Raw genomic sequence first — 20,975 nt, 5'->3', positions numbered from 1 at the left:
ACGGGTGGTGGAGGGTGGAGAGTGGCGGTTGAGGTTTAACATATCATTAACATGTCATTAACATGGTTAATCACATCTTTCCAATGATTGCTCAATTTGAATCCATCTTCTCGGTTGAAGTTATGTGTGTGTTTGTATATATGCATGCTCAAATACTGTCCCCATGATCCTTAAGTCCACACTCCGCAACGCCTTTGACACTGCCAAAAGCCGTGACACTACCACATTTGCACAGCGCAACCTCGAGTCGTGATATCGTGTCATCACAGCCACGGGCCCCTTCTCATCGTCCTGAATGTTCAAGTTCAAGTTCATTTATTAGGTATAGCCCTGTGAGCCATTCGGCTCTTGAATCGGGTGCAACCGCAACAAACAAAAAACAAAAACATGAACAAAAAACATCTTAAAGTGAATATGTGACTGAGTGCAAACAGAAAATCCAAGAAAAGACAGTAAAATATTGCATAAAAAGCACCGTACACAAAAATGTGCAAAAATCCCAGTGGGATGCAAGTCTCAAACGGCGTGGCTACAATGCTAGGAGCTGATAATCGCAATGACTGAAGGGGGAAATATCTCACTCGGACGCCTTCACAGCCGCCCCGAGGCACAAATCAGACTGTAGTGTTGCAGCAGCGGTTTCTAACTACTTAAAATGTTATCTTCGTTAGGCAATTCACGTTGAAATAATCATGTAATATATTTAAACACAACAAAACAATTTCTTGAAAAGTATTGTTTTAATTAGAAATAAGATTTCTCGCCTCTAGCGGCTTGGTAGGGCGGCATCCCAACGCCCCCAGTGGACGAACCGCGCCTGATACTTTCATAAACATTTTATAACTTCTCAATTTGTTCTATACCATTTTGCGTGAAATGAATGCGTTACTTTATCCCGCTATATTTACTAGAATATTCCCATTTGGTAATTTTTATGTTTAGTTTTTCTTAAACGAGGTGTTGTTGTCTAGTGTATCGTTCATTGGTGGTATCTGCCGATTTGTTTATGTGACTTAAATACTGCCCTCTTGCCAACTCCCCGTTGCAAATGAGATGTTGATCCCACAGATCTATTAAATAACTATACACATACAACTACTGAACGGGATTTTTGTCCCCTTTTAACAGGATGAATTGAAAAGAAACATCGAGTATCTAAGGGACGAGGCTAATAAAACAAAGGTAAGTTGTTGCGTGTCTTTTGCAGCTTCCAGCTTAACAGAGTTGTCAAAAACTGTAACATTATGGGTGGCTGGATGGGAATGTAATAAAAGAGGTGTTAAGCGCCATGAGAACGATTGTTTGAGGGCGCTTTATGCATTTAAATTATTCTGTTCAAACACCAAATTAATACATTTTTAAAGGAATAACCACACATACTTCAACATGCTAACAGACATGCTTTGCTGACAATTGCATGATCTTTGAAACGAATTGGCCTGCACCAGAGACAGCCTGCCAGAAAGGGTAAAACCGATTCTTATTTTTCATACTTTGATATTTGCGAAAAGGTTTCCATGATATGGGTGGGGGTTGTTGAAATTCAGTAGCGTGGTTAGCGGTGCAATCTATGCAATGAGAGAGACCTCCCTTTCAAATTCCTTTCCCTCTTTGTAGCCTCGCTTCTGTGCCACTGCAGCCCATGGGGTTCGGTACAGATGTTACGGCCTGCACATTAGATAGCTACGCCACCGGTTGAATTCCATGCCCCAAGGGTAATGAATGGCAATGGTCAATCGATTGGCATTGGCGGCTTGTGGCTTTTAAGCGTGAGTCTCCTGTGTTAGGAGGGGGGTGAGGTTCAGCGGCCACAGCAGGTTCACTAGTCCATCAGGTATTCCTTAATTAAAATAATGTAACAGTTATCAAAATAAAATAATAAAAAACTGCTTAAAGTACAGCAGGGAGCTGTCCAGCTGCACCCACGGCACCAGCTCACCCAGCACCTCTGGTCCTCTGGCCCAACGCCCATTATATAAGCGGAGAGCTCTCCCTGAATTAATTAGTAAATCTAGCTGTTCCCAAATTACCCCACTCCCTGCGGAGTGGGCCACACCGCCAACAGCAAATCATCCCGGGTGTGATGTCCACATACCCAACGAAACCAGCTCGCGCCCTCCAACCCACACAAAGTGACCAACCTCTAGCCGTCTTCACAGGCGTGGCCACGGATGAGAACACCTGTATAAGGTGAGGCTCATTGCAGTCGCCGAGCTTAGTGATGAGTCACTAATATGATTGTGCCGGCTTGGACAAGGAACGCCGGTCTAAAACTGCATAGGATAAGCTTGCTTACAGAGCTGGGCTGGTACATACAGACATCCCACCAAAGACTCAGGATTGGAACAAATGAGCATCATTACCCCTATAATAATCTCATGATTTGTTCAGATTCAGCCTGGAAATAAGATTAAATAATGATGGGGGGAGGGAGATCCTTACGTCTCTGTGGAGGTGTCATCACTTAATGATAGTACCGTGTTAATGGGCTCTACTTAGATGGTAAATTAATACAAATTATAACAACATTGATAATTTTTCAATTTAAAGCTTTCGTGACTGCAGGGATTCATATTCTTGGTTCTTTCGGTAAAGTCACGTAGAAGGAAAATAAAATTTTTTTTATAAAACAATAAAAATTCTCACGACGTTTCGATTGCAACACAAGCAATCATCATCAGGTGTGAAATCCACAGCAAATTTTCTTGCTGTGGATTTCACACCCGATGATGATTGCTTGTGTTGCAGTCGAAACGTCGTGAGAATGTAATTGTTTTTTTTTTATTTCCCTTCTACGTGACTTTACCGAAAGAACCAATAATAACATTGATAATGTGAATGTATATATGCAACGAATGCAAACTGAAAAACCTCCATAACTTTTTCACAAGTCGAACAAAATTACGATAAAATAATTTGCGCGAGCTGTGCAGATTAAGTACCAAGTCGCATCGAGCGCTCCGACGGTGATTGGCTGTCAACTTATCTGCCCGATTAACGCGGCTACATCCCAGAATTTAATTTCGAAGTCAGGAGCGTGACTTTACCGTACTAGGCGAGAAGGGGAGGGAGTGTGACGATTTAGATGGAGGTGGATACCACGTTGCATCATTGACGGGAGGTTCACCGGCGTTGACTTGAGAGCCCGAGGGGATGCTGACTGGTGAGCTGAAGCTACGCGTCGCAAATTCGTGTTGACGTGTGACACCCACAGTTGGATTAACTCGGGTTGATTCGTGCACGGAGGATCGCGCGCTCCCTCTACTTTGGTGCGAGAGAGGACAGGGAGAGGCAGTTTCTGGAGTCGCGATGAAACATGTCCGCACGGTATTGAGTTTGTGTGTGTGTGTGTGCGTGCGTGCGCGCGCGAGTTAACCACCTGTTATCTTTGCAGGTTGAAGTTGGCGACATCAATCGCGACTTTGGAAATTTTGAAAATAGTCTCAATAAAAACGGGTCCCTGCTGATTAATGCGGTAAGACAATCGTGCGTGACGCAGACCGTTCGTTATTTGAATCTTCCAATTAAACCAACTCTCTTTCCCTTGTGGGTGGATGTGCCCTTTATAGTCGCAAGGATAATAACTTACGACAGTGGGGCCCATTCGCAGGTTTCCGGATGTTTCTTGTTCGTCCGGATTTTCGGACGAAACCGTGCCGATGTTCCCATAACCAACGCTGGGTAAACTCGCCAGGGCGATGTGATGAAAGCGTGTCTGGCTGTCGTCGCGAGTGTGGGAAAAGTGCCACATTGTAACCGGATGGTATTGGCTGAATCACTTTGATTTTGAAGAGCATCGTCGCTGTTCTTTTAATGGGTGGTCCAATCACAATTCCCACCGTGGGCCATAAGTAAACACCCTCAATTACAGCGCTCCCTTTAATGGATGCTGATTTAAGTCGACCTACTTTCCATCTGCATTGTCTACGGGTCGTACCACGCGTTGCCCGACGTTTTATTCCACGTGCCGGAAGCTTCTTCAGGAACTGGCGGCATGAAGAGGTTCACGTTACCACCTCGATTGCATAAAGTGGCCGGTCACCGCTGGTGGTTGATGTTGGCCAGCCTGATGTTCATTGGCTGCCACTTGTGCAGAGATGCTCAGCCCAGCACTTAAGCATAAGTGGTGAAAGCCACATATATCGGTACGTCATGTAATTTAGTCTCAAATTGACAACTGACTTCACGGCAGTCGTACTCTATGAACATTTTAAAAGTATGTGTTTAAACTAAAAAAAACATTATACAAACTGCAGTGATTCATATATCATTGTCATCGTTTTGTTTTTCACAAAGACGATTGAAAACCTCCTCGGCACTGTCAGAGGTCTACTAAAAGATTACATTAACTGGTCGAGGGACATGGTAAGTGTTTTTATTATTATTATTTAATTTATCTTAAAACGTTTAAAAACATTCCACATCTCCACGTGCATCGCATCAAATAGTGATCCATACACCCCAACAACAACAACAACAAACAACAACAACAGACGCCATTCACCAGCAAGTGGCGGTGATGTCCCCACGGCGCTTGCACCCGGCCACTTGGAGGTCACGTGAAGAGTTGAAGGTTCGCTTGCAGGAGGAGGTCGTTGAACAGACCCAGATGTTGTGGGTGAACTTTACCGTGTTCCCCACGTGAACAACAACGCCCTAAGCACCACAACACATGCAGGCGTTCGTCGTCTGGAACACATTTTCCTTCATGACTGGAGATGATTTCACACGTTGAATCTGTTCTCTCCACTAAATGCGATTGAATTGTAATAATTGTTTCATTACATGCATTTATCGAGCAAAGCCTCATGAGTCACTAGACTCTTTTTTCAAGAGGGAGTTATTCTGCTTCTCACCGACTTGTTTATTTTCCTTAGCTGTTTGGAGTTTTTCAGACTTACCAATGCATTCCCTGCACCGGCGTATCGCCTGTCACCTCCCTCCTGGTGTCTCGTGTTCACGAGCCGAGCGTTGTTTTTCACAGCGGAACTTTTGGACTTCGACGTGAATATTGACGCAGACCGTGATCCCGTGTCCCCTAGGTCATGAACAAGCTGGCGCCATGCAAGCCTCTGGCGAACTTGATCGACTCCATCGAGTTAATCGGATGCAAGTACCTTGTGAACTCGATGGTGAGCAAAGTGCGACGTGATAAGACCGTGTTCTTCACTCGTTTTCAGAGAAGGCGGGGGGGGGGGGGACATCTTCACCAGTGTGTGAGGGTCACCCCCCATCGTGACGTCACGATGGGGGTGTTGTCACGTGGTGTGTATTGTTGGGGGCCGCATGCCAGAGGCCGCCAGTGGCCCTCGGGCCTTGCAATGAAGGACACTTTATAAGAGATCAAGGTTTAGCCCAGAAATTACTCGCTTACACAACTCATGGTGGGAATCGCTTCGAGTAGAGGAACCCCCCCCAGAGGGTATTTGACCAACTCTTCCACACCGAATAAACAGAGTTCCCCACGCTTCACCCCACCGCACATGACCCGCCAATCGATGCAACTGTGCCGCACCCATTTAAACTGCCGTGTGGATAGAGGCGAGGGGATTTTAGAAAGAGTCGAAACCGGGTGACCTCTGGATTGCAACTCCAGCGAGCCAGCCACGGTACCACGTGAGAGGGTTGCGGTCCAAATGTGTGACGGGAGACAAATCCATCCGCCGCGTTGCGGCACACAGTTGTGTTTGGTGCGTAGTGTCGACATTTCCCGATGCTTATGTGCTCATGTGCGTGTACGTGCTTTATACACTCTTACGCTGTCGTACAAATTTATCATCCAGCTACATGTGATCCTAAAACAGCTTGGAAGATCGTGCCTTCAAAGCGGCGAACACTACATATATCGCGCGTAGAGTTGCAACTGCAGTGGACTTGCACATAAATCAGTGGCTTCATAAAAACACTTTATTTTTACGAGTCCTCAACGTTTGCAGATTTTTTTATGGCATTTCATAAGTGAACCTGCAGATCGTCTCACCTATGTCAGTGCCACCATGACAGTGAGTGTCTTCTTTTTTCCTGTGTGTTCTAGAATTCGTTCTGGTTTGGCCTGGGCTGGGCCACCATTTTCCTAATCCCCAGCGTGATATTTGCCGTGAAACTCGCCAAGTTCTATCGCCGTATGGACACAGAAGACAGCTATTCAGAGTGAGCACGGTCTTTAGTCTGGGGGTTCTGTGTGTGACACATTGCTGTAAAGGGATTTCACTTCAAAGCATTAAAGTCAAAGTGATTTTTACATCCCTGAGCCATTGGTGGAAGTTCCACATTCCTGTGACAGGGGCAAACATTTCCATAGGACAAGCACAATTGATTTCCCCACAAAGTGGCACCAATTTTATCAACCCCAGAAGGATGATGGGTTGAGATCTGTTTTAGACGATTCAAATAGTGAATTCACAAGCTAAAAGCTGGAGCAAAAAGAACCCCAATATAACGTTACATTAAAACGTCATATTTTATCACCATCAGATCCGTTAATTCTTCAGCTCACAAATTACCACGTGCAAAAAATGGCGACAAGGGTAATAAAATGGCTTAAAACTCTTCCCACGGCAAGGTAAGTGTTTGCATCTGACATGTCAAGTTCACCTCTCTTAGACACGGAGCATGAGGTTCCACGTGTCACCCGAGATAAAACACGGAGCGCCTCGAATTGAAACGCATTCCACGCTCGTGCACACGAATCTACACAGATGCGGGGGGGGGGGGGTTTGTACGTGCGCATTTTGAACTCGCTAACAGCACTTGCCCCCAACAGTCTGCGAAGGCTCTATGGGAGATCTTTGTCTTTGTTATCTTTAACTTTTTTCGCACCACCGTACGTAGCCAACCGTGCTAATCGGAGGGATAAAAAAAGCAGTTCTAATGAAAATTAGTTTTCAATCTAGAAATGGGTCAACGCATCTATGGGCGTTGCAGGGGTCACCGGTGTTCATTTTGTCAACTGCTCCGCGTGATACCGTGGCTGCTTCGCGATTGTCTTATCCACCTTGTCTAAGAAAGTTGTATTTTCTCTTGCTCAGCGTGCGTTCATCACTTGGTGAGCTTAACACGTGCTCATCTTCTTGGTTCTTTCGGTAAAGTCACGTAGAAGGGAAGTAATAAAGGAAAAGAATATTTTTATTATTTTATTATTATTTCCCTTCTACGTGACTTTACCGAAAGAACCAAGAAGATGAATCCCTGCAGTCACGAAAGCTTTACATCGAAATTTAACACGTGCTCTTTCTTCTGTCCTCTTTTCCTGCACGCCTGGCTTTACCTGCTCATCAGTGACTTTGACTGGAACTAATGTCGCCGGCTCCAAAATGGGCCTTTTTGTTGTCGCTAATGAATAATTGGGGTGGGGGGGGGAGCGGCGGCGGCAAATGTGGAACTCTGCCCAGCGCGTCTGAGCCGACTGGGTGGTTCCTGTGGATTGGTGCTACCCAAGCGTTGTATGATTGTCTCCGTGGATAATCAATGGACTGTTACTGTTGAGTGGAAGTCCTGAATTGAACTGCGTCGATGATTGGCCCCTGATTGCTAATCCACGATCTGTGAGGGTGAGTGGCGTAAATGGGGGCCCATCTTGATGGCAATGTGATTATTCGAGCGCATTGCTGTGTCAGGTGGCAATTTTCACACGCAGTTAAATGTAATTCCTGATGGTTCCTGTTTGTTCTTGATTCAAGCAGCTGATAACTCGCATGGACGAACCGAAGATCTAATGGGGAGACAAGATTCAGCACACGTTTTGAGTAGATTCAAATTTTACTTGACTTATTACGAAAGATCGTATGCCGATACCAATCATTAAATAATGTTGAATGTAATAAAATTGTATGACATCACGTGTGGATTTCCATGAATGGAGCTTGTGCAGTCTTTTCAGCTTGTACAATGTTCGTAAAGTGATGGCACACTTTGTTGTTCACGAGTAGAATACCATTATTATTATTTTGAATGCAAACGAATAGTATAATACAGGAACAATTACAGTACAACGTCGCATATCTGACTTGCTGGAGACTGAGCTGTAGGCAGTGAATGTGAAAAGCTCATATTTGTGAACTCGTGAAAATAACCCTTATATCATAATTCCTGCATTGGGTGTAAATTGGTCAAGGCCGATATGTGACGTTTTACTCTATAGCAATTGAGTAAACTATTCAAACAGCCCTGGCATAGCATGACAAATCTTCGTGCTTTATTATTCCTGCTTCAGGTTAATGTTTTCCTGTCGTTGCGTCCGTCCTGTTGGATTTTATTCTGCGTTTGTGATACGTTCGTTCTTTGCGGCTGGGTTTAGCATTCGTAATAGAGAGACAATAGATGCCCCCTTATTTTTTTACAATGTTTGGAAAAGGCATTAACGCCCAGCTTTGTAACACGTAGGCTTTCGCGACAAATATTATCCACAATACAGGTTTTGGAGTGAGATCGCGTAAATACAAATGTGCTGTTAAGCCCGCCACCACCCGACAAAGCCATTTAGTAAGGTTTGTCACGTAAACAGAACATGCATGCAAATGTATCACTTACCTTTGTCAGCAGCAACATGTGATATCTCACTCGTAGTAATAACATCGTGGCATGTCGGGAAAGCGGCACAGCGTGGCCTGCCATCATCTAAAGTCACGGGAACTGTGTTTGCGCTGCAGGGAGCGGTCTCTTGTGCATCGTGAAATGTGCGCGCGCGTTAGAGATGATGTGGGCTCATGTTGTGGACAACAGCGGGCAGTGCAGCAGAATCCATTGTACTGTGCTCTTTCTGTTCCCACATCTACGGTATACCCCTCCCCCCCACGTTAACAAACCTGCAATGACCAGAGATGTGAAGTATGGTCGATAACCCCCCACAACTGGCACGGTGTTAGGGAAAGCTCTCGCCCAAGCAGTAGATCGACACACTAACTGTTCGCGTGTACACACACGTACAGATACACACACACGCACACACACACACACACACGCACACACACACACGTACAGACACACACACACGCACGCACACACACACACACACACGCACACACACGCACACACACACACGCACACACGCACACACACACACGCACACACACACGTACAGACACACACACACGCACGCACACACACACACGCACACACACGCACACACACGCACACACATACACACGCACACGCACACAGACACACACACGCACACAGACACACACACGCACAGACACACACACGCACGCACACACACACACGTACAGACTTCTAGTGGGGCAGGCGTAGAGCCATTGCTCATATTCAGCTCGCTTTTGTCAATCTACTGCTAGGCGAGGGCTGTCCCATGCCTTGTAGGTTAAATCACTTCGTACTACTGTACGTGGGCTACAATGGGGAAAGGATTGGGGGGGGGGTGTCTATGAACTGAGATACCGAATATTCTCCCTTTAATCAATATTTGCAGAGCACGCTTAAATGCAGTACATGATTAATGTCAGCGATAATGAAATTACCATTTGGTGTTGCGTGCAATCATGCGTTTCGTGTATTCGAAGCAACGAATTGCACGGTTCGATACCTGTCCTTTTGCAAAGCCGTCGGCTAAAAGGGGAATTGGGCCGCCTAGCGGTAGCGACTTCGCCACTCGTTCTCAGCCGTCCCAAGGTTCAAACTCTGTCGGCCGCCCCGATTAACACTGCGGGGTGTATTGACCAAACAAATGCCGTCTGCTTCACAGTGGACGTTGTAGAGAGCCCCTGGTGTCGTTCGCAAGTGCAGGCCATCGTTGTGCCCACTGCACGGTCCACATTTGCCAAAAGTTACCTGAAAATTCACCAGGTGTGGGATGACACATCGCAGGTACACTACCTCTTGTTCGACAAACACTGCACGCGTTACAAATTGAACAGCATTGTGAGGTGGAGTTTCCATGACACCCACCACGATCAAAAATGACGCAATACCATTGTGAGAGAGAGGACTCAGAACCATTTCTACATTTGCTTGGTAGCCCATCTCATTATTATTTTTCCTTTTGATGGCAATATAACCGCAACTAATGTGTTTTACTGTCAGCACACCGAATGTGACATGGGTGCTCGTGAAAACGAGTCAAGCTTATGACTTGCTTTTAATATATTATTTTGAATGTAGGAAGCCCAATGTGAATGCACTTTGTGAATAAACACACTCCATTGGCCCTGGTTAGGTGTGCTGCTACTGCTGCTGGCCGGCCTGGATTGCACCGCGAAAGTTCCTCTTTTTAATTGCAGGAAGTGGCACTGTACAAAACGCAATGCGACGTTTAGCGGGACACTAAATGTAACGCAATGTGCACCATTGATTATATAATTATACAAGCAGAGTTTGGCGAAACTATTTCCTTAACCGATTGCCAAATAGCACTTACAAAAAAAACTTTTGGCAGAACTCTAACGTGCACCTTAGCTAATCTCTACATCTCGCCAGAGGTCCTTACAAATACTGACACAAGAGAGACATAAGAGAACTGAGCAAGCGAAAAGTTAAACGGTGCCACGGTCAAAAAATATTTCCTCGCCAATACCCGATTAGCGCGGCCATGTAGGGCACTCAAGTGGCCATGGGCTGCATGAAATGAAGTCGCGGTCCGTAGGTTACGTACCTCTCGTATGTTTATTACAAAGTCAAAGATCCCCCTTATAACCTCAGCAGAGTTTTGGGGCAAGTGCTGTGATGCGGGACCATTACACAGCAACATCCCCAGTCACGTGCTCGATGCAGTTCAGAGCTTGGACACACAGAAGATGCTTGTGATTTGCAGAGGTTAAGCAATGTTTATTGTACAAATATTTGTATTTTTATTATCATTTTTAACACACACACACAACGGTTACGCAATTTATGTTGAGTTACACAACTGAACTACAGAAGAAGAATTGTAATGTTTTATACCGGGTAATCTCGAAAATATGGTGATATGGGATTAGTCTGAAGGAACATTTTTCTCTGAATGATTGTTTGAAACTTAAAAAGGTGATTGTACTGTGATAGAATGCGGTGAATAAAACTTGATTTCTTGAATGTCAGCGTAAAGGTGAGTAAACATATATTAACCCGGATACAGTATGGCATACTTGGAATTAAATACAATTCTACACAAATGCTGCAGAATGTGTCCAGTTGCACAATTCAGGTATACTGTAACAGGCACATGCTTTTCAGATATACTTTAAAAAAAAAGCGTGCAATCGTAATGTATTGGAAAAAAAAAGTTTTGCTGGCTGGAGGGAAGGAGGGTCGCGTCTAAAAGACGTGTGAGCTGCTCGTATTATTTTAAAACCACTACTCTGTAATATCAATGTGCTCTGAACCCGCCAACCTAAGTTTAATTCCCAGCCACGGCTAAACATCATTGGTAAGTGGTGTCTGATCCATTCCAGCCCCTCTTACCTTCCTCGACTGACGTTGACCACCTTGACGAGGCGTGTTCAATTGAACTACCACAACAACATTGCACGGGGAGGGTGTAATCCAGCAGTGGATTTTCAAATGGATAAATTATGAGTACAGTGGTACCCCGGAGATCGAACTTAATTCGTTCCAGAAGGCCATTCGAACACCGATTTGTTCGAACACCGAATTTAGTTCGGTTTCCTGGGCAATAAATGTTCGAAAATATCGTTCGAACACCGATTTGTTCGAGTTCTGGTGCGTTCGATCTCCGAGGTTCTACTGTATTTACTGTGGTGGTCATATATTGCATGTCAGTAATAGGAGATTGAGGGAGGATCGAGACAAGCAACGGGGTGATTTTAGCAATAGATGCCCAGCTAAAGTTGAAATATATTCACAATTTACCGACTTTAGATATTGTGCTGTTGAGATGCACACGTGTGCAATCACAATGCAGGCAAGTCTGAGCTCTTCACGGGTTATTTGTTCTTGAGATCTACACTCCATAATGTTACACATTTGATCTCAAAAGTATCGTGTAATAAACAGATACACACATATCTATGCATATTGTACGAATAATGTATTTCAATGTTATTGAGAATAAATTACACTGCTGATTACACTGAACTGTCTTGATGCAGTGAAGCACTGGTAAGATCGAGAGCATCGTTTGGGATTGGAAGACGGGGGAAAACAATCATTCAAGTCGCATCAGACGTTAAGGGCTACGCCCAGGGCTTTCACAACGCTGCTAAGCTGGATTAGAGTAGGGGTTATCGGCGTAAGGCACTACCACAAGGTACGCCCATCCATAATAAATCCCCTCTGCATTATAATAGCGAACCCTGCATTCCTCAAATCGCGTGAATACGTTTGAGCCACCACTAAGAACGTCGTAATTAGTGCACACAACTGCGTCTGCCTTCCTGCCCCCGCTACACAAGTTCAACACTGCACGAACACCACTCAGTGACGGACTAAGCTAGTGCGGGGCCTCTAGCATATGTTATAAAGGGCCCTAAAAAAAAAACCCATGAATATTAAACACATTTTTTACTTGAATAGTAAAGTAATTGTATTTTTTCATTTGCTATACATCCAGATAATACGACAAATCGCTAACCCTAAACACCAAGTCGTTTATAAAAGTTTAAGGCAGTATAGTACTATAGTAAGAGAGCAAGTGCAGAATCACTGAACCGGAATTGATAGCTTGAAAGCATTTAGCGCGGGGCCTTTGAAAGTGCGGGGCCCGAAGCATATGTAGCTACTTTTGCTCCTGGAATAATCCGGCACTGACACCACTCCAAATCAGGACACAAACTCGGCGTTCCGTTTATTTCCCCTCGTCGAAGGAGGCATCATCGCCGCCACCACCATCACCACCACCATCATCATCATCCTCTGTCTTCTCATCATTCTCATCGTCCACGTCGTCGCTGAGAAGGCGAACGAGCAGCGGCTTCAACATCCCCAGGGTGAGGCTCGGCGCGTCGAACAAAAACGGCTTCGCGTGAGCCGCGTCGCCGGCCTCTGCGGCGCCCCTGACGATCTCCAGGAGCGCCTCCTCGGCGCTTACTCTGCTCGGGCACAGCTCGAAGACTCTGCGGAGCTGCGAGTCCAGCAGTCGGGTGCGCCCCACCTCGGCCAGGAGCAATCGGAATGCCTCCCGTCTCAGCAGAGGGTTCCCCTTCGAGCGAACGGTCGCCTCGGTCACGGCCGTCTCGGCCTCGCGCAGCCGGAGCAGCAGCTGCAGGGCTCTGAGCACCGCTCGGGGTCGCCAGCTCGACAGTAGTAGGTCCACGTGGGCCCTGGCGGCCCCGATGGCCTCCTCTGCCCGGGGCAGGACCGAGGTCGCCCGCTTGTACAAAGGCGCGTCCGTGGCGGAGCACCCGGGAGCTCCGCCGGTCGTGATTGAGGCTCTCTGGAGATGGGCGAGGCGTACGAAGGGCGTCAGCTTGTCCGGCCACTCTCGGTAGAGGGCCCGGCAGGTGGCCTCGAACACCGGCAGGATCGTACCGCTGCCGCCGGTGGTGGCCGTGTCTGCTGGAGCGATGTGCGATGGGCACGGGTGCAGCATCGCACGCCAGAGCTGCGCTTCGGCGAGAGTGTGCAGTGTGCCATTCCAGTCCTGGTGGATCTCCAAAGTCTCCCAAACGGTGGCGAGGACCTCCTTTGGGTAGTTGTGGGCGAGGATGTTGAAATGGGCGATTGCGTCAGCGCTGGTGGTGGTGCTGGTGCTGCTGCTGGTGCAACCAAAAAGGCGAATGATAGCCTCGCGTGTGTTGGGGGCATGATGAACGTCGTCGTCGTCTTCATGATGATGAACGTCATCATCATGATGAACTTCGTCTTCATGATGATGAACGTCATCATCATGATCATCATCATGGTGAACTTCTTCATGATGATGAACGTCATCATCATGATCATCATCATTATGAATTTCGTCTTCATGATGATGAATGTCATCATCATTATGAACTTCATCATGATGATGAACGTCATCATCATGATCATCATCATGGTGAATTTCGTCTTCATGATGATGAACGTCATCATCATGATCATCATCATTATGAATTTCGTCTTCATGATGATGAACGTCATCATCATCATGATCATCATCATTATGAACTTCGTCTTCATGATGATGAATGTCGTCATGATGATGAACGTCATCATCATGATGATGGCGATGTTCATCATGATGATGGCGATGTTCATCATGATGATGGTGATGGACATCATGATTGTCGTCCTCGTCACGCATCTGAAATTGCATTTGCTCGGTTGGACGTTCTACAGGGGAGTTAACGAGAGAAGAATAAAAACATATTATTAAAATATGCCCGCGTAAATTGTGTTAGCCTCAATCGTAAAGCCCTCACCTTGTGGAACTGCAGTAAAACACAGTAAAAACATATACACGTTTCCCTTGTTCAACCAGGTGTATTGCACGATTTAAATAGATATTGGATTAAACAACCCCACGGCAAACGTGACCTTTAACACACGTAGGCTTTCGCCTACGTCAGCATATAAACAACAAAACACAACATCACGGCACTGAACTGTATTAAAGTTGCACTTGCCTGCGTTGTTCGTTGCGCCCTGGATGCTGGCCGTTGGCTGTGATGCTTGATATGTCATCTTTAAGCCAAGCTGGCGATAATAATAATAATAGCCAGCTGACGGTAGTTGTGAAAAATACAGGACCTGGCTTGTGATACCCTAAAGACGTTTAAGCAGTTCTGTGTCCATCACTGCCCTTGGGAGACAAAACGGGGGAAAACCACCTCGTGGTTTCAAATGCGCTGCTGTTTTTAGACGCGGTTGCTTCGTAAGTTTCCCCTTTTTGGATGACTCCCTCGGCTCAACAACTCATAAACACCAAAAATTAGCTGTCATTGTACATCAGCCGTGTGCTTTTGTAATATTTTTCGTACAGTAATATGAAGAAACTCTGTGTGGGGGAATACCAGAACAATAGTTGTGATTGTGCTAAATGAAATACATGCACAAACAGACATTTCATGCGTTAACTGTATTTCTCCAACTCTGCCATTGAGAATGATGTGTCGTCTCTCTCGTCTCGTTTAAATACAGTACAGACAGTCATTGATTTTTGTCAGCCGCTAAGTCAGTCCACTGCTGGATGAAGGCTTGCCTGTACCATGCTGGTTCATAGGGGTTGTTTGACCATACTTTAATTCGCTGGTTAGTGCCTAGTGCCTATTGGGACGTAGATTTCACTATCCGTGGCCAGGAATTGAACTCTGCTCGCGCTCGGTTCAGAGGCGTGTGTCGACTACTTGTACAACTTGCTCCAAACACCTAACGTTGAGTTGTCCTTCCCCGCACCTCCAATGGCACGGTTGGCTACGTACGGTGCGAAAGAAGTTCAACATAGATAATACGCTTGCTTGTATAGATTCATTTTTTGTACATTCCTGGAACCCCTTTCATAACGATGCAATCAAAACAACACGCGCCAAAAAAAAAATCAAGTTGTTATGTTTATTTGTTTTCAAATATATCTATCATGATAACCATTTGAACAGTGCAAATTACAGCCAGTGTATGCATGTATTCAGACAATTCGTAAAACGACAGCAAAGTAGAACAGCACTTCTGCCTTACTCGCGTCACGTTCGTGTCTACTGCTATGTGGGTTTATAGAAAAAAGAACATGTAGCCACCGGAGCGTGTTGCTGGCATACTTTTGGAAAGGAAAGACTCTGTTGATGTTTTGTTGTGCAGATATGGAATGTGAGAATAAAGTAGCCAGAGCCACTCAAAGGCCCATATCACAATGTGACCAACCAGCAATTGTCTCACTCTTAAATTAATTAAACATTGCACACCACGTTGAGACTTGCAAACAATGGCACAGTAAGTTCCACTGATTATGAGAATTACTAAAACTACCACACAGGAGCTGTGAAGGTGAAATGCCAGTACATTATTGTTAGGGCACATTTTTGTCATTTTCAACCCTGTTCCTGTTATTTTGACGAATATGGAACCCGTTGCTCTGCAATCGAAAGTAAGAGACGGCTATCATTGTCATGCTCTTTCCATAATCCTCCTGTACTCGGAACACTGAAAATAATGGTTTTTTTACGCCGTTAAATGTCAAGATAATATGTGTTGTGAGGTTTAAAAAAATAGTTTCTAGGATTGACAGAATATCCCGGTAAAACAATTACAAATTTAAAAGTTACAGTAATTTTAAAGGAACCGTGTCAACATTTTGTATTCATGACTCCCACCTGTTCCGCGTTGCTATCTATTAAATATCTTCTATACTTTCGACATTCCAATGCATAATCAACGTTTTTGGGTTTAGATCGCGTTATTTATAAATGTGTCGTAACCCTCCACCACCCGACACGGCCAATCAGTAAAAAAGTGTCACGTTGACAAAAAACAAATAGTTCACTGCTTTAGCCCACCGGTGTGTTGAAGCGTGAAACCACAACATTTACAATTTGAGTACGACGTTTCGCTGGTAATTGCATCCAGCATCATCGGGCAATTCGCCAGAATGGTGAGGCTCTGCTGTGTCTCCCGTTCTTATATAGAGCAGCAGCAGGGTGACGTCATCATTAACTCATTGAATTGCATTCCAATGCAATTCAATGTGTATTTGTTAGACGGAAATCACGTGTAGCCAGTTACCCAGCTATCTTCCGTGGCAACGACCCACAGCCACTAACAATCGAATTATTGTTGGGGTGGAGAGGAGCCCAGCCAGCAGCCAGCCAGGAAGCTCGAGACGTAGATTGTTATAAATTAGATTGCGATGCATTGGCTGTAAGACTCGGAATATTGTGCGGTCTATCACGTGTGTTCATCTACAAATCAACATTTCACATCTTAAAGTTTAAAATACCATCTGAATCTATTAAAAAAGAAATAAAGCTACACGACGGCCCTCGTAATTGCAGGTCTACGTTATATATATTGGTGTAAGTCTAACGCTACTCGGCTTCATGTAAATGTGCTGAGTGAATGTGGACCTCTACGGCCTGTGACTGCTAACTGATCATTGCTCCACGAGCTGATTGCGCGGACTTAGTAATTGTACACCGAGTATTCTACGGTGTGTTCTTAATACTAACACGTTAAGCAATGTTGCAATTGCATGTGCCTTACGCTGTGCGTTAATACATGTACGACAACTTACAACACTTTGTGAATCTACTGTTGGATGAAGGTCACCCCCAACGCTGTGAATTGTTGGACCATATTTAACCGTGGTGGTTTGCTTGAGTTGAAGGAGAGAGGAGGCAAAGAATCGTTTCAGATCTCATTTGCCAGGAATGTTCGCCGTGGCTAGGAATTAAACTCGTGGTTAGCTGTCACTACGATGGACCCGGTAGCATTACTTTCATTCGTGGCCATGGCTAATATCAGTGCCCGAGTGATATCTGAACAGGTCTTGGTTCTGCTACCTTCATCAACCTATACTTACCAGCGTGGTGAAGTATGGTTGAACAACTGCCATGACAGACACGGTGTGAGCAGCCCTTCATCCAGCAGCGTATTGACAAAGCACTGTCAAATCTAACTTCACTGCAATGCGTATGCATTGGGCGACAGGGTTTTTGGTGGTGACCTCAAGTAAGGTGATACTTTTTCAGCTGCATTTCTGGTTTGATTTCACAATTGTACATTTTTATTTGAAGAAAAAGCAATGTTTGCTGGACTTTACTTTACACTGCTCTAAGAATGGTGTTGATATGATGCTAACCCTACTTCATCCGTGCCATTTGTCAGTTACCAGGGGTAAGCAAACCAAGATAAGCCATAACGTCGGCATTACCCTTCTTGAGACAAAAAAAACAGCCGAGTAAATATTCAAGCTTATTTTAGGCCCCTCAAGTAATTTACAGGGTGATCCATTTTTAGATACCCAACTGAGATAATTGGTACATCTACGTTTCGAGAATAATTTTTTTTTTTATTTCAAAGCCTCGAAACATCTCCAACCATTCTCAATAATCAACTTATGAAATACTTTAACAACTCTTCTCGGTAAGATACGGAGCCGTTGCTTTCACAATATGCATTCAGCTGTTGAGAAGAAAGGGAGTTATAAATGAGTAGGGTGTCTACAAATGGATCATCTACTTTTCAGGATGTCGTAAATGTATTTTAAACTTGTAATGTTGTTCAGTGCTGTGTTTTGCTTAGTACACGTTGTACCTGTTAATAACACAGTTTATATTTAATTGAAGTACTTTCTTGCACATGTATGTCATGTCTCTTAGTTGTTTTCTCTCTCAAAAAGTATAAATTTCAGTTTGTTACATGCCAATTATATCGATGTTCTAGCTTTGAATTTTTGGTAACCTAATTAAAATTCCATACACACATGTTAGACATTCTGAGGGGATACATAATCCCGTATATGGAGGCTAGAACACAAATATAATCCAGTATAGTGTTTTTGGCACGTACAGAATGTATACTCGGTGATATTTTTGTTTTAGAGGTGGTTAACAAGTTTAGACTTCTAATATAAAACAGAAATGGTGTTTTGGCAGACTACCCACAAGTCCAATAAAAGCTCACTTATTTACTCATTTTTTTTTACCAACAGACTGCTTTTAGACAAATGCCACTCGTTTCAGAAATATCCAAACTCCACAAACACAGCCGCTTATTCTCCACAACCGACATAGGCTCCAAAGAAAGAGCCCTCCACCCACCCACCCACCCACCTCACACCAACTCATCGTCAGCCGCGACACGACGTCGCGGGCGCGAGACGGGCAGGGGGCAAGGTGGCTTTGCTCGCATTCTCGTGAAGGTCTTATTTGCCACCGAGCGTCTTCGCTCAAAGCGTCTCGATCCACATGATGGGGCTGTGCGTGTGCGCCCGGCTGGTTGGCTGGTGAAAGCTCGCGATGAAGAGACGTTTTTTTGGCAGGAGCCCAGCTGCTGCCACAAAATATAATGTTTTGTTTTCATACTGACAGAGATAATGTCACGGTGTGGCATGGATAAGGCATAGCGACAGCTGGGGGCGGGGGGGGGGATTGTGGGGGCACGACTCGTAATGTCGGCAGACCGCGTGTCGCGAGCATCCTCCGACTGACGCATAGACCCCGATCGCACTTGGGCAGGACCTACGTGACTTCCTTGCGAACATGTGAGCGAGTGTGATAAATCGCGCAAGCGGGTACCAGTGCTAAAAATGGCAATGTTACGTACGCGTGAACGTCACGATACAAACCGCCCGCTAATTCGAAATTTCAACCAGCGCACTTCCCTTTCTTTGCGTTTACGGCCGACCCAACGACCAGACGGTTTGGTCCCAGATGACCAACACCTCCGCCAAAAGCGGCATCTCAAGGAAAGGCTCGATCCGCGCGCTTGCAGAAAAATGCCCCCCCCACCTCCTTTCCCTCGCCACCAAATTCTTCCGTCCGTTAGCAAAACACGGCATGCATGCACGTGTCGCGCACCCGCCTGCCTTTTTTTTGCAAAGCGTAAGAAACCTGTTCAGGTTTTAAATAAAAAACGTGTGAATATGCCGCCGCCGCCGCCGTGAGGCTGCACGGGGGAGCCACGGCGTTCACTTCTCCGGCGACGCCTCATGATATCTGCAGGTTCTGGAAGACGGCCATTGAGCGCATGATGTTTTCATCCTGAACACAAGAGTGCATGGGAGAGCAGAGGTCACAAAGTTGAATGAATTCGGGGGGGTGTCACATTTTGGGCCACCGTTTGATGCTTTTACTTGGGCCTCAGAACTCTCACGGGAAGTTAAAGTTCCAATCTAAGCCATCTGCAACCAGCAAACACGGTGTGTATTAAAGGGCACCGCTTTTTAATAATTGCTGTTGACTGTTCTTAAAAAATATTTGTAGTTTTTTCGATACATTTATTCCAATTGAAGTAAAGTTGAAATATGAGAAAAAGTATCCGTATGGTGATCATGTAGAGCAGTACTCGACCACATTTCTTCTATAATGCCCTGTGGAAAGACGACTTCGTCGAACTAATTCTGAAATTGCTTCACGTCAAAGTATGTATTTTATCCACTAGGGGCCACACTATCCCCACGTCCTGTCACATGGCAGTCAAAACACCCAAAGTGAAGAACCAAATTGGGGATGTTTTGTGTGGTCTCTGCGGCCGGGCTAATGCTTCACTCGAGATCCCCGTTACTCATAGTCAGCTGATCCCGTGATTGAAACGCGCAATGCCAGCTTCGTACTCTAACTCCTAAGCCACGTGCTCACCTCTGACTGTTGTTGCCCTGCTCCAATGAGTGATATTAAATGAGTGTTGCTCCACCCTCTGAGAGGTAGCGGCCAAACGTTTCGCGAGTGTGATGCAATATTTAAAATGTGCAGGCGTGCACTCATTACATTATAAGTAAATAATACATGAACTCCAGCCTTTCTTAAATCCACAAATGGACCAACGGATGAAGGCCTCCACATACCATGTGGGTCAATGTTTTTTTTAGCTACCATACTTCACGCTGGTGAAGATGGGGGAGGGCATGACTGTTTTTCTTTTAAAATGTCAATGATATACACCGGTATATAATGTCTTTTTGGATTTGTGCCTCACATTTTTGCAGGCCTGCATGAATTCTTCTATTGACACAACCCCATCCTTGTTTTGATCCATCTTCTGTTAAGGAAAGAAAAGTTCGTTTCACATAAACCACATTCGTTTTCAAGGCAAATAACGAAGATCTTCAACATTTCCCATCAAAACAATCGTGAGTTTCGTACCAGAAATGGAACATTCTGCGAAGAGCTGCCGTTGCGTTTACGCGAAACTAACAAGGGCTTTGATTTTTGTTTTCGGGCAGACTTTTAATGAAGGAGTTTGGAACAGACGGTGGCAGAGAGTGAGAGAGGAGACGGCGTTAACGGCGTCGTTACCTGGAAGAATTTGTCAACGTGCTCCTCGGGAGCGCTCATTGGCACCGTGGAGTACGTGCCTCTGCCCATCATGTCGTAGATGGATTTTATGATGTCGTTCATTTCCTGCAGCAAAAGGACAAGTGTGCTGATTGTAAATCGCGCGGCAGGACAAGCGCA

At 45.2% G+C, this 20,975-nt stretch overlaps 2 protein-coding genes across 3 annotated transcripts in view; one reads left to right on the top strand and one right to left on the bottom strand.

The window, feature by feature from the left end:
- LOC144717565 (prominin-1-A-like) overlaps positions 1 to 12,022 on the top strand; it is a 46,933-nt gene extending 34,911 nt beyond the window's left edge. The window contains exons 18-24 of one of the 2 annotated variants that reach the window (XM_078592984.1): positions 1,129 to 1,182; positions 3,395 to 3,475; positions 4,297 to 4,365; positions 5,043 to 5,132; positions 6,035 to 6,150; positions 6,475 to 6,562; positions 7,683 to 12,022. In XM_078592984.1, the coding sequence (XP_078449110.1) occupies positions 1,129 to 1,182; positions 3,395 to 3,475; positions 4,297 to 4,365; positions 5,043 to 5,132; positions 6,035 to 6,150; positions 6,475 to 6,544 (480 nt within the window). In that variant the 3' untranslated portion in view covers positions 6,545 to 6,562; positions 7,683 to 12,022. The remainder of the gene's footprint in view (positions 1 to 1,128; positions 1,183 to 3,394; positions 3,476 to 4,296; positions 4,366 to 5,042; positions 5,133 to 6,034; positions 6,151 to 6,474; positions 6,563 to 7,682) is intronic. The other variant, XM_078592985.1, reaches the window with a different exon arrangement.
- A 6,891-nt stretch (positions 12,023 to 18,913) lies between these two features.
- Positions 18,914 to 20,975, bottom strand: part of LOC144717566 (A-type potassium channel modulatory protein KCNIP2-like) — a 41,668-nt gene continuing 39,606 nt past the window's right edge. The window contains exons 6-8 of the mRNA XM_078592986.1: positions 20,817 to 20,921; positions 20,497 to 20,559; positions 18,914 to 19,562 (exon numbers count right to left, since the gene is read on the bottom strand). Of these exons, the coding sequence (XP_078449112.1) occupies positions 19,509 to 19,562; positions 20,497 to 20,559; positions 20,817 to 20,921 (222 nt within the window). The 3' untranslated portion in view covers positions 18,914 to 19,508. The remainder of the gene's footprint in view (positions 19,563 to 20,496; positions 20,560 to 20,816; positions 20,922 to 20,975) is intronic.

Source organism: Lampetra planeri, chromosome 4 (assembly GCF_965212315.1).
Source record: "Lampetra planeri chromosome 4, kcLamPlan1.2.h2, whole genome shotgun sequence".
In the NCBI taxonomy this organism is placed as follows: Eukaryota; Metazoa; Chordata; class Hyperoartia; order Petromyzontiformes; family Petromyzontidae; genus Lampetra; species Lampetra planeri.
Note: the sequence above shows the minus strand (reverse complement) of the source record. Positions and strands in the feature narration are given on the sequence as shown.